This window comes from Taudactylus pleione, unplaced genomic scaffold (assembly GCF_031769625.1).
Source record: "Taudactylus pleione unplaced genomic scaffold, aTauple2 ptg000201l, whole genome shotgun sequence".
NCBI lineage: Eukaryota > Metazoa > Chordata > Amphibia > Anura > Myobatrachidae > Taudactylus > Taudactylus pleione.
The window spans coordinates 17,422,376-17,436,853 of record NW_028284603.1 but is presented as its reverse complement, the minus strand read 5'-3'; the positions used below and the strand labels follow the sequence as shown (position 1 = coordinate 17,436,853).

Here is a 14,478-nt window from a genome sequence, read left to right as displayed (position 1 = left end):
TATTTATTAATACAATTATTCTGAATCAGATTAAAATAGCTATTATTTACATAACTTAATAATAAAAAAAATCAACAATTTTGGGGACATTTTTGGAAAAAATATTAGTTTAAGGTCTTGATTCAGAGGTGGATGCTGTGCTGATGTTTATGCAGTTGGCTGATATTTTTAGCACCGCACCAGTATTGTGGTGATTTACCCACTGCTGTTGTGGTGAGTGTTTGGATGCAGTGTGATTGGCAGACAGTGTGCTTTTATGGGAGGTAACAGGGGTTAGCTAGTCAAACACGGGTATGCTGCAAGCGTTTTTGGGGCGTCCGTGTTCTCCCCAGAAAATTTTGGCAGCAGGGTTGCAGCCTTCTTGCAAAAAGGGGCGTAGCTTTACATAGAGGGGGCGTGGCCACACAATAGTACCATTTCACATTAGGCCCACACAATATGGCCCTTTTATTGGCCATTATGTACACAATGTGCCCCCTTATTGCACATTATGCCCACACAGTATGGCCCCTTATTGCACACTATGGCCCGTATTCCATTTGAGGCGAAAAGTCCGTATCCGCGATACTTTTTCGCCGATGACGTAATTTTCGCCTGTTTTGACTTTACCCTGTATTCAATTTGAAAGACTTTCCGCCTTGGTGGAAAGTCAATGCAATGTAATAGACGGAAAAGTTTCGCCTTTAAATAGGAGGCGGAAAAAAGTGCAGAATTGGGGTTTTGAGGTGCAACGTTGCGGGAACTCCTGTGCAGCCTTCACACAGTCCCCCAACGTTAAACTGTGTCAAAAAATTTAAAAAAGACTTAAGAACACCCCAAAAAATGAGTCTGAAAAAGGGGGTGAAAAAAAAATTGTGGGGGACAAAGTTAAAAACTAGTGAACTTGACTTTGGGGGGGTCCCCAAGTATGCCCCAAGTGTTGTTTTGATTGTAGGTGCTTGCGGAAGGTGGATTTTCACGTTTTTTTTTTAACTTCACTTTAGCAACTTTTAAATATGTTGACCCTCATTTTCAAGTACCCCAAATTTGCTGGGAATAGTTATTTTATCCAAAACTCTTGCTAAATACTATTCTTCTCCACTTACAGAAAAACGCAAAACGGCACCTATTGAGCCCGTTTAAAAACCCCAAATACCTACAGCATGGCTAGTCGGGGGTACCCATAGTGATCCCCCTTGTCTGTGCATCTTTTGGGGAGTGTCAGGCTGATTTCCCAAATCTGACAGTACTTTCTGCCTGTTTCAGTTTCGCCCGGTGCCGTTTTCGGCCAACTTTCAAATTGAATACGGGGATATGCGGGGACGTGCGCGATATTTTCCCGTCTTCAAAACAGGTGAAGTAGGCGGAAAGTCCTGGAGGCGAAAAAGTATCGCCAGGCGAATCTAATTGAATATGGCTCTATGCCTGGTCTGGGTGTTAGGAGAGGGCAAGGGTAGATAGCTAGGGCAGTATTGGCGCAAAGAGGAGGTTAGGGACAGGCAGTGCTAGGGGTAAGGAGGGGGGTGCACACAGCAGTCAGGGTAAATGGGAATTAATACCAGGCAAAGGGGCCACACAGCTGAGGAGTGACAGGGGCCACAAAGCCAGCCAGTAACACCAGGGATAGGGGTCCTCACCTTTCAGGTTGCTCCTCTAGCAGCACTGTTTACACCTGAGTAGCTGCGGCACCAAGCTTCTGGAAGTGTTTCTGCAGCTCCAACTGGTCATCTCCCCAGCCCGGGCCCGACATCCCCACTGAGTCACAGTGCATGGAGAGTGGCTGTGGCGGGAACAGCGTGGGATGGAGAGGGACCGGAGTGTGGCTGAGTGAGCTGTTAACACGGGGCACAGGAAAAGTAACTGAGTCTGTACGACGAGCGGACGGCAGCTGCAGAAGGCGGACACAGAGGTAGGAGGAGCCGCAAGCGCCAGGGTGATTCTGGGAGCTGTAGTGAAGAGAATCTGCCGGCGGCGATTGGTTGAGAAGACACCGGCGGCTGTGATTGGTTTCTGTGGCACTGCACACAGGGCAAACAGCGTGTCCTGCAGGTCCCAGACGGCAAGATAATTTTGCCGGGCAGATCGCTCTTTAAATAAACCCTGGGGAGAACACTGGGCGTATCACATCTTTGTACGCAGCTTCACTGGCCCCGGCGGCTTACTTCCGATGAACATTCTGAGCAGACATAGGGGTATATTTACTAACGTGCGAGTTTTTAGAAGTGGAGATGCTGCCCATAGTAACCAATCAGATGCTAGCTATTATCTTCTAGAAGGTGGTAAGTAGATTGTATTTGGTTGCTATGGGCAACATCTCCACTTCTAAAAACCAGCAGTTTAGTAAATATACCCCATAGTGTTGTTTTGAGGTTTGATGGTACTACCGATATGTGACCGATGATGCGTCCTTGTACTCAAGCGGTGGATTAGAGATGCAGCCGGGGGACGTTTCTGTACAAATTACAGTGTCTGCGCGAAGGGATTAATGTCCACCTCTGAATCCGGCCCTAAGTGTCTTGTGACTGTGCTAGTTGTGGTAATCCAATAACCGCAAACTAAATCATCAGCTACAGAAAAGGAAAAGTAGTAATAGTTACAGGTAAAAGTGGAAAATGGGAAAGGATTACACACAGGACATGCTCAGATTGACAAGGCGCTGTTTAAAGTCACCATTGCGACCTGGCGAGAATAATTTCTTGGCTAAACTAAACGTTTTGTTTGTGTGCAATGTTGTTTGCTGGCTTTTTATGGCTTAGTGGCCCGAACTTTAAGCAAACTACATTGTTCTTTTCACAGTTCAGAAATGTAAACTGTTCAGTTTATTTATTTAGGTTTATTTTGTTAATAAAATTACTTCATGCATTGAAACTGGCACAAACGCTACATATTAAAATACAAAGATATCCCTGGCGCTGTCTAAAACTCCACTTGTGCTTATATCGAGCCATCTCAGCAACACATTAATTGCTCACTCAATATATATGAGCTAGCATAAAATAGTGTACAATTATAGTAAAAGTATGATTCAAATATAATTTGTTAATGAATATTAATAAATATTAATGTTCTGGATTTAATACAACTCCTATGTAGTAGACCAGGGCTCTTCAAGTACTGCTCGCCATGGTGACTAAGATTTTACACCTGGTAACTGCATTTGCAGAGACCCTGGCCTGTCAGTGACGAGATTGAGGTTTTGTTTAAACTCCACTTCTTCACTGCGTGACTATTGAATCCAGCGGTAGTCGTGCAAACTGAGGACCCACCACCATATTGTGGTTGGAGGTGTTATAGACTGGTACACTACTGGTTGGATTTCTGTTTCCTGCAGGATGCGCTGCAATGCTGAGTATCCGCACCCTGACCTGGCTCTCCTCACAGCTTTAGCGCCACTTTGGTGATGTCCCTAGCTGCCTCTGCCCTCCATTCTGTTATTGCAAGCAAGGCTAGCTCCCAGGTCCCTGAGCAAAAAGGATGGCGCCTGGCTGCCCAGAAGGGTCCCTGATGATCAAAGCAGTGCAGAGTCTTAGGCAGCCTGGAGCCGTGGAGACAATAGTGCGGTAATAGTGCACCTTGTAAAAGTGTCCCCAGTAGTAAGCCCCTTGTAATAGTGTCCCCAGTAGTAAGCCCCTTGTAATAGTGTCCCCAGTAGTAAGCCCCCTGTAAAAGTGCCCCCAGTAGTAAGCCCCTTGTAATAGTGTCCCCAGTAGTAAGCCCCCTGTAATAGTGCCCCCAGTAGTAAGCCCCTTCTAATAGTTCTCCCAGTAGGCTCCCCCTGTAATAGTGCCCCCAGTAGTAAGCCCCTTCTAATAGTTCTCCCAGTAGGCTGCCCCTGTATTAGTGTCCCCAGCAGTAAGCCCCTTGTAATTGTGCTCCCAGTACTAAGCCCCCTCTAATAATGCCCCCAGCAGTAAGCCCCCTGTAATAGTGTCTCCCAGTAGCAAGCCCCTTGTAATAGAGCCCCCTGCAATGGTACCCCCAGTACTAAGCCCAGTCTAATAGTGTCCCCAGTACTTATCCTCCTCTAAGTGTGCCGCGCACACACAAAAAAACCAAACACAGAATACTTACCTTAGGCCAGGATCCTGCGTCCGCTGCAGTCTGCCGCTCTTCGGAACTATGGGAGAGACGTCATGACGTCTCTCCCATAGTGCCTGTGGGGAAGCCCGACGCCGGAGCTCAGGAGTGAGCTCCGGCTGCAGCTGCGGGGAGTCGGGTGCCCGCTGGTAAATTTCAGCGGGCGCCCGACAATTGGAGCTTCTCTGCGGCAGGGGGGGTGTGGCTTGGAAATCCCGGTCACCAGGTCTAAAATCCGGCGCCCGGGATTTGTCGAGCCCTGATGTATTGGATGTACTGTGGTGTGATATACTATGTAATGGGGGCATTATAGTGTGGCATACAATGTAATGGATGCACTGTGATGTGGCATACTATGTATTGGGGCACTATGGTATGGCATATTATGTATTTGAGGCACTACGATGTGCAATACTGTGTATTGGTAGCCCTGTGGTATGTCATACTATGACTTGAGAGCACTGCAGTGTGACATATTATGAATTGGGCTCCAGAGACTGGCATATAACAGGATCTAATGGTATGCAAGGAATTTTGAAGGGGCATGAGTGGTCTTCTAGCGTTCCCACTAGGCTGTTTTAGCGGGGCGCGGCGCCCTGCCCTCCTTCTGGAGGGCAAAAAGCACCCTGCCCTCCAGGAGGAGGGCAAAAAGCGCCCTGCCCTAACAGCCTGCGGGAGCCGTTCTCACCCACCGGTCACCGCCGGAGAATAGACGCCGGGCGCATGCGCCCGGCATCTATTCTCCCATTCTGCAGCGCTTGGGGGCTGCCCGGCATGTCCGTAAGCGCCGGGCACGCCCCCAAGTATGACGAAAAGGGGACGCGTCTTATACACGCCCCCTTTTCATAACCACGCCCCCTTTTCGGAGGCGCGCGCACAAGATTGCCCTCTCTAGCTCCGGCGCCCTGAGGGAACACTAGTCTTCTATAGTAGTTTTCATATATTTTGGTTGCAGGTAATAGTCTGGCTCCTACATTTGTAAGCTGGCCCTTAGATTTTTAAAAAAATTTGTTTGACCCTGTAGTACACATACTGTATATATGAAATATTGTACTCTCAATGGGCACGATTCTATTAAACGCGAAGTGAATAGCGCCGGGAATCAGCTCCCGGAGCTATTCAATTCATATGCACTGCTAAGCCCGACTAGGATTTCTTCTCTCATCCCTCAGGGGATGTGAGCAGAAATCCGACAATAGTCGTGGCGCAATGATGTTTTCTGCCATTAGCGCCGGGAAAACAGCATCGCGCCGGGAATTTAGGTCGAGGAAGGCTCGTTCTCTCGCCTTTAAACAGGGTGTTTAGGTGCAAGAATGTGCCTTACCCTACCTAACTTCTCGCAGAATTGAATAGCGCCGGGAGCTCATTCCTGGCACTATTCACTTCGCGTTTAATTGAATCGTGCCCAATGTAACATATAATCATCATTAATTTGTAATACCAGTGGGTCCTGGAGTGTGGAAATCCTAAACTAGACAATCAGAATCAGAGGCTCAATAATAAACACTAAAAATAGAGCCATACGGTAGTTTAAAAATATAAATTGCAAGAGATATAAAATAAAAATATTGACATGTAGGCTAAAACAATAGGAAATTTATTATTATTATTATTATTATTATTATTTTATTTAATCTTTTTATTTTAAATACACTACGTACATACAATATAAATTTGTCCAGTAATGATAGCAAAATATTGGTATCAAAAATAGCAAATATAACAGAAGTGTCACATTCTGTTTTTCCACATTATTACAAGTAGTGTAATTTTATATTTTTTTTACTAATCTTCAAAAAATTCCATATATATAAAACAATAAATCAAAAACAACTATTATATTAAATACATCTTTAAGAGAGGGGAAAGGGAGGGTAGAAGGGGAAGAAAAAGAAAAGCAGTAGAAAGATGGTGTGTTGCTGATATCCACTGTGACGTAAATATCAATGGGGTGTTCCTGGTATTGAGGAGTTATGATAGGTAAACCAAGGGCTCCATATCTGTTGGTGTGTAGGTACTGTGTTGTTAAGCATGGAAATAATATATTCCATTGAAGAAATGTACCATAGCCTGTTTATTAGAGCTGTTTTATTAGGAGATTGAAGAGATTTCCAATATTTGGATATCAAAAGTTTAGAGGCATGCCCAATGAATTTATTTTCAGGCTTCGACGCCGAACTCAGACGCTCCTGGAGCAGTATTACAAGTGGATCCATGGGTACAACAGAGGAGATAATTTCTGACATTAATTTTACCGTCATAGACCAAAACTAATGGATCATGGGGCAATCCCACCAAATGTGGAGAAAAGAACCTTCCATACCGCAATTACGCCAACATCTATCGGGGGAGTTTGGATACATGTGATGTAGTTTGTCGGGTGTTAAGTACCAGCGGGTGTAGACTTTGAAGGATGTTTCCCTGGTGCTTACACTAATAGAGGCTTTTGAGATTTGCTGTCGTATACGGGCCCATCCCTCGTCATCTAGTTGTAGCCCAAGATCACGTTCCCAAGCTAATTAAAATTTTTCTTTGGGGGGTTGTTATGGGGCCAAAAACGAATGGTATATTAGAGAGATCTCACCTTTTTTGCCCCACCGAATACAGACCTTTTTTGTTCAAACTGGGTGGGTTGACGAAGAGTTCTAGATTGACATTGAGTCTGTATAAAATGGGTAACCTGGAAATAAGGGTAGTGAAGATTGGGAGGGAGGTAATATCTTTCTTGAAGATCTGTGAAGTTGGAGGGAGCGAACTCTCCAGAGAGATGCGAAAAACATGTTCTACCTGATGAGAGCCATGGCGCAGCCAAGTTTGTCGAGGAGCCTTGGGGAAATAGAGGATATTTCCAGATAGGAGTTAAAGGAGATGGAAATGATGTGAGTGAAGAACGTCGATTAATTGTATCCAGTGTCACCAGAGTGAATTGGATGGAAGGGTGAGAGTAGGCCGAGGCTGGTCTGTGAACCCGTGGAAGCCAGGGAAGAAAGGATACGCCTAAATCCGGGGAAGATGCGTTTTCTATATCAACCCATTTTTTTGTGCCTGGGAAAGAGTGCCAGGAAATTATATGTCTCAATTGGGTGGCGTAATAATAATTCTGTAGTATTGGAAGAACTAAACCACCATTTCCCGTTGGTTTGGACAAAGTTAAATGGCTCAATCGTGGTTTTTTACCTCCCCAAATAAATCTCCCAAACAATTTTTGTATCGTCTGTATTACATGCATAGGGACACGAACCGGAAGTGTCTGGAATAGGTATAGTAGTCTAGGTAGTGCGTTAATTTTGACTGCGTTTATTTTACCTATCCAGGAAATATACAATACTTTCCAAGTCGAAATGCCCCTCTGCAGTGCCCGAATCTTGGGGGAATAATTTGCGCGGTACAATTGGGTGTATTGTTTGGTGATATAGATGCCTAAATAGCGAATCTTTGCCGGGCGCCATTGAAATTTATAAGTGGACTCCAAACCAACCCATATTTGACGTGAGCTATGCAAAGTGAGTGCTTCGGAATTTGACTCATTAACCTTGTATCCTGAGATCTCACCGAATTGGCGCACGTCCAGGAACAAGGAAGGGAGAGCTACAGTCGGGTTGGGCAATGTGAAAAGCACATCATCGGCAAACAATGATATTTTGTATTGTTGGGACCTCATACTTACTCCTGTGATATTAGGATTTGCTCTAATGTGTACCACTAATGGCTCTATACATAGAGCAAAAAGCAAGGGCGAGAGCGGGCAGCCCTGTCAAGTCCCATTTCCCAGGCTGAACACATCTGAACAAATACCGTTAGTTGTAACCAATGAAAGCGGTATCGATTCCTACCTACCTACACACTCTAAAAAATAATTGTCGCTGTTTAGCGTTATGTCGCACAAGAAATAATTGCTTTCAGACTTTGATTGTGGTTACAAGGCACACAAAGTTATTATTCAATATAAAAACAGCTAGTTACACGCTGTGATCTAAATACAATTAGCGCAAATAAATCATACAGACCCAAGGTACAGTCGTTACATAGGCACGCGCTCTGGACCCAGATCCCGGCATCAAAGTAGAAACTTCCGTCAACAGCAAAGCAAGCAGACTGGGCATCTAGTTTCAGAGAGCCCACATATATACTCTTACAGGGATAGGGAATACAATAGTTTGGCATGATTCCATTGGTTCTTCTTCCTGATTCTTCTGTTACAGTATAGTCCATAGGTCAGTTTGCATGGACACAATCCAGCCTCCAACAGCCCTTTGTGTCCTTTTTCCCGCTGCATAATAAATCTAAGCTGGTTACATTACAGAGTACATTTTAATGTTTAACTCTCTATGGTCCATAGTTTGTAGACACATGTTGCAATCTTCTCACCAATGGCACTGGAAATCTGCAAAGACACAGTGGATCAGTACAACACCAAACACGGTCTGCTTACCATGTACTAAACCTTAGATATCAAATAACATTTATTTCACAACATTGCTAATACTGAATAAACCTTGAATATTACACTTTAATACTAGGGAACCTTTTATGTAAGTGTGCAGTGTGTAAGTATTGGGGTATTGAGAAAAGATGCTAGTTAGCGTTGTGCGACTACGTGTTTGTGGAGTACACCATGGTACGTGTTTTACAGGGTTGATCATTTTATATGTTTTAGTGACTGTCTGTATATATATATGATGAGGACTTTTAACATCTTTCTATTGCGTGGGAATCGCACAACACTAAATAATAGCATTGGCGTATGTACTTATAATGGGCGAGATTCACTAAAATGGCACTGGGCGGCCAGTCGCAAAATGTCGTCTCATTGCCATTCGCAAAATGGCATCGCGCAGCTTTAATTTTAAACTGATTCTGTCTCAGCCAATTATCCAGCTTCGACAGCGGGTTCTGATAGAGTGATCTAATGGCATGTAGAAAGCGTCCATTGAATCCAAACTTTTCTAGGGTGTGAAATAGAAATGGCCAAGAAACTCGGTCAAATGCTTTTTCTGCATCTATCGCCAAAATCACCGAAGGTAACCTGGAGTGATTGATAGTGTGGATAAGATCTATAGTTCTGCGAGTGTTGTCTAGACCCTGACGATGGGGTATGAAACCCACTTGATCCAGATCAATTAATACCAGCAAAATCTCATGAGTCTGTTCGCCAAAATCTTGGCAAACAACTTAATGTCCGTGTTCAGGAGAGAAATGGGTCTGAAATTTTGAACATAAGTTGTGGTCTTTGTCTGGCTTAGGGATAACAATTATTTTGGATTTGGTAGATTCCGGGTGAAATAGTGACCCATCCAAAATAGTATTGAATTATTTTGTTAGGTGCGGGATTAAAACGGCCCCAAAGGACTTATAATAAATCATTGGGAAACCGTCTGGACCATGAGCCTTTGAAGGCTTCTGGGTTTTAAAAGCTTGAATAACTTCTTCTGACGAAATATCCTGGCTAAGATTAAGCGCTGTGTGGGAACTAAATAGCGGGAAGATTACATGAGGTGAAATACTCCCTACATTTATCTACGGATTAAGTAAAGTCTAGAGGAGGAGGTATATTATATAATGCTTCATAGTATTCTTTGAAGTTTGGTTAATAACTTTGGGGTCATATGTCAAATTACCCGAGCTATCCTTCAGAGACACTATTGCTTGTGATGCCCGTTTAGCTCTTAATTTTTTAGCTAACAAAGCATCCGCCTTATTACCTTTTGTCATAAAATTTTTGCCCGATTTTTTTTCCGTTTTTTCAGCTAAAATGTTATGTAGCTCACCCCTGGCTTTGTCAAGTTGTTGCAAAGTTAAAGCAGCGTGTGTACTTTTATGTGTTGCCTCCAGTTGGGTCATTTGGTTAGTCAAAGTCAGTATTGCTGCTTTTTGGATTTTCTTGCGATGTGAGGCATACCTAATAATTTCCCCTCTAATTACTGCTTTGTGAGCTTCCCATACCGTCTCTGCAGAGACATCCGGGGTAGAATTGGTCTCAAAAAATTCTCTCATCTTGGTGGTTAGCAATGTTTGGAAATCTGTGTCTCGTTAAGCCTCCAGAAGCGCCCCCTAAACTTGAAGTTATCCATTCTAGGCGAGCCAACAATACTGAGTGGTCAGACCATGGGTTGGCAAAAATGGTCGAGTCTACGAGTGTATCAGTCAATGAGGCACTGTAGAGGAGCATATCAATCCTACAGTATGAGTCATGTGGGCGGGAATAAAAAGTATAATCCCTGGCTGTGGGGTAAAGAACTCTCCAGGAATCAAACAGACCAGCCTCAGTCATTTGCCTCTTCAATGTTTTGGAATTATTGGAGTTAGACGAGTGCAGGGAATTACCTGAGTAATCTAGGTTGTGTGAAAGTATGGTGTTAAAAGTCGTCCCCTAGTATGACCTCCCCATGTTGGAAATTATGTAACTCCAAAAAGAAGCTGCGGAAAAAAATCGGACTGACCTGAATTAGGGGCGTACAGTGTTGCTAGAGTGATGTTCCTCCCACTGAGCTGACCTTTTAGTATGAGAAAACGGCCTTCTTCGTTGTGGAGTGAGTCGAGTATTGTGAAAGGGACAGAGTTATGGATTAATATCGCTACCCCCACAACGTTTTGATCTATGATTCGAATAGTAGGTTGAAGGGAAACGTCGGGTGGATAACGTGGGATGGCCCGCCTATTTAAAGTGTGTCTCCTGTAAAAAAAACAATGTCAGCAGAATGGGACTGGACAAAAGAAAACCACATAGATCGTTTTTGTGGGGTGTTGAAACCTCTGGCATTCAATGACAAAACAGAAAGTGGCATATTAAAAGGAAAAAAGGGAAAAGTAAGATGAAGAAAGAGAAAAAGTACAACAGAACAAAACAAAAAATAAATCAATAAGTATAATGACAAAACATTATTAGAAATGTCATAGCAGTGATATTTATAAATTTTAATTCTCTCTCCAATGTGCATATTTTTTTTCTCTTTTGTATATAATTTCATTTTTTTTCAATACACCATATTTTTGTTTGTTCACTCGATTTACTTTTTCTGTTATTTTCTGTGTTATTTCTATAGATTATACAAAATACCTAAAAAGTATCCTAGAATATTATAACCTAAAAACACAATTAAAAGTACAAAACTAAAAGACGCACATGCAGAGTATACAGCATTTTTTTTTTTTCTTTACTTTTTTTAAACCACCCTACTCCGAGTTATAACTAGTGGTGTGTATGAAATCTATGAGTTAATAGTGAATAATGAAACTCTCCTTATTTCTATCTTTTCTGAACCAAAAGTCGCTATTGGAACTTGCTGGCATTTCAAGTGGAACTTGTTGGTTTTATGGATCTTGCAGGAGGTGATTAGGAAGTGCTCCATTATTTTACTTTCCAAAGTTAGAAATCTCAATTATTAGCTTTTCTGGTAGAAAGGTAGGCAGTAAGCAGTACTCGCAGATCCATAAAAAAAAAAAAATACTTCTCTTCTCCATCTTTCATGGATGAATACTTACTTATTCAGTTATGCTGCATGTTGAGTTCAAGGATTTCACATTGGCATTGTCTGTTCTGACATTGAGAAGAATCTTCTAGTTGATAGGCCATTCTGAGCTTGATCTTCTAACATAGCTTCAAGAGGACAGCTATTCATAAGATGATGGTTTCTTAATGCACCTTCCGCATGTATAGCCTGTAGCAGATCATGAAAGAACTCCATGATCATTTTTTTTTTTTTTTTTGTGTAAATGTAAAATGAAGAATTGGTCAAGCTGATCCCAAATCACATTAGATAAAGAAGCTGAAGGGAGATGAGATAAGAATGGGCTTCTTTTATTAAATAAAATAAAAATATAATGGCACATAGGTGCTGTGCTCACATATAGAGCATTTATTATATTTTAACATACAGTAAGCTAGCAGTGGAAAGTAACGTGTTGGGTGTAGAGAGATGTTTTGTGCCTGAACCAATATATGAGAACTACGATTTTTCAATTCACAAGTATCCAGTAACCTTACTCAGATACGAGCGCTAACTATTCTGCCACTGTGAGGGATGATGTGCCTCATGCCTCATTGATGTCACTTGTTCCTAGTGAATTACGAAGCTGCATTCTCATAAATTCAGCCTACAAAATTGCTGCCATCACCGTGTGTAGAAAACAAGGGAGTGCTATGGAACTAGTTAAGAAAACAGCACCAGATCCACTTTCTGTATGATTTTCAGTTTAATTTTATTTAAGAGTTTAGCAAATGGGGGAATGTTGAGCCAATGGGGATGATCTTGTATCTCAGCCACAGCATCTAGTCTACTGTCCAGTTAGACAATCCATGTGAATGGCCAAATTGGATGAGATCCAGGTCTTTTGGAACTGAACGGTCAGGTCTTATTGGGGTCATCTTCTCACCGTATTTTCCAATATGTCTGGCTTTATGAAATGTATATTTTTATGAATCCATTGAGTTATAATTTTTTCTTAAACATAGCCTCTTATGAATTTTAGAATTTGAGGGGACTAAAGTACATTTAATGAATATAAAGTGCAAGATTACAAACCCCCAGATGTAGGACAGTATAAAAAGGATATTGTTTCATAATACTATATAAAGTACTTAATTGTCATTATGTTATGTTCCTTTATATTGCTTGCAATTTGGTTAAGCGAAATTGCAGTTTAGAAATATGGATTATGTTTTTTTTAATTTGTTTTTTAGTACTTTAGACATTTAGGGGTAAATTTACTAAAGTGAGAGTTTTTTAGAAGTGGAGATGTTGCCCATAGCAACCAATCAGATTCTACTAAACATTAAACTTGCACCCTCTAGAAGATAATAGCTAGAATCTGGTTACTATGGGCAACATCTCCATTTCTGAAAACTCTCACTTCAGTAAATTTACCCCTTACAATTTTTCAAATTGGTCTAAAAAATATTTCTGTGATGTTGCTGTAGGTGACTTGGCTGATAATGTATTAAAGGGATTGTCCAGTTTTTGACTATCCCTCCTTCATTAAACATACCCCCTACATATACTGTAACAAATATTGGGTATGCTCTAAAGACTGCTCCCCTGTCAACTAGAGCGAAGTGGTGTCTCTAAATGTATTATGCAGGCTTTCACTCTATGAAAAATGAAACCATATATTGCCAGGACTTCTGCTGCTCCACTTTGGTGTCTCTTGGCTCTCTGTAGTAGCAGAGATCCAATCCAGTGACCCCAATTAGAAAGGCTGCATTGCACCTCTGCTGCTATGGAGGAAGTCAGGCAGCACCTTAGGTGATCGCTATTGGTGCCAGGTGCCTGAGGAGAAGGACACCATCAAAGTACTTTTACTGAGGTGAGAAGGAAGTTAATAAAATTCACACTTTAAAAGATAGGGAAAAACTTTTGCTGGAACAGGATAACTTTGCTTATGATCATGGAACTCGGGATACGGTCAATATCCGAGCAAAGGGGAATGCCGGCGCTTAGAGTCGTCGGAATCCCGACACCTGTCAGAATCCCGGTGTTGGCATCCCGAAGGTAAGTAGCGGGGTTAGGGGGTGGGTACAGGTTAGGCACTAGGGGGAGGATGCGGGGATGGGGAGGTTAGGTTTAGGAACTGGGGAAGGTTAGAGAGGGGGGAGAGTTAGGATACCTACTGGCAGGTGTAGGCATCCTAACCCTGTCAGGATGCCGGTGTTGGGGTTTTGACCGCCGGGATCCTGAGTGCCGGCATCCTATTCCCAAACCCGTAACTCTGCATCATTGATAATTGCTTTGGTAATAAGTAAATTTAGCTTTTGTTTTGACATGATGAAGTATTACAGCCTGTTGCATCTACAGTTTGTGTTTTTCTGTTTCTGCTAATTTAGGCACTGAGGAAGAAATGCTTAGATGAGGACAATCTGCAGAAAGTGTCTGTCCGAAGGTTTAATTCTTTTCAACTTTTCTCAATTATCGAATTAAAAAAGGAGGAAACTGAAGACAAGCAACATACATGGTTTCAGTACACTAGTATTCTCTTTCCTCAGTACAGTGTTTGTTTAAGGTATTTTTTTTACTTATATTACTTGTTCTTGTGAATGTATGTATATGTATTTGTATTTAAAAATGGCTTTGATATTTTCTCCTCCTCTGTCTATTAATTACATTTTTAATACTCAAAATCTTAGATTTTTTTTCTGTATAAGATGACCCAGATGGAGAGCAGGCAATATTTATATATGTTTATGCATATAATATTATGCAGGATATGTAATAGCCTACAGGCATCGGTGAGATCCTGGCGGGTCTGTCTGATGTTTTAAAGTGCCAATCATTTAAAAGGCAGAACTAACCAGGTGAGCCTTTTAAAAGATTGTCATGCTAAAACATCGGGCAAAATCGCTGTTATTTTGCCAATACTTTCAATGCGCAGACTATTACATTTCTCCCTATATGTATACATTATAAGGGTATTACAACAAGGAATGTA

At 42.0% G+C, this 14,478-nt stretch overlaps 1 protein-coding gene across 1 annotated transcript in view; it reads left to right on the top strand.

Annotated features, from left to right (window-relative positions):
* CAMKMT (calmodulin-lysine N-methyltransferase) overlaps nucleotides 1–14,478 on the top strand; it is a 531,467-nt gene that overhangs the window by 14,722 nt on the left and 502,267 nt on the right. Inside the window, exon 2 of the mRNA XM_088477271.1 lies at nucleotides 13,877–14,052. Coding sequence (XP_088333397.1) covers nucleotides 13,877–14,052 — 176 coding nt within the window. The remainder of the gene's footprint in view (nucleotides 1–13,876; nucleotides 14,053–14,478) is intronic.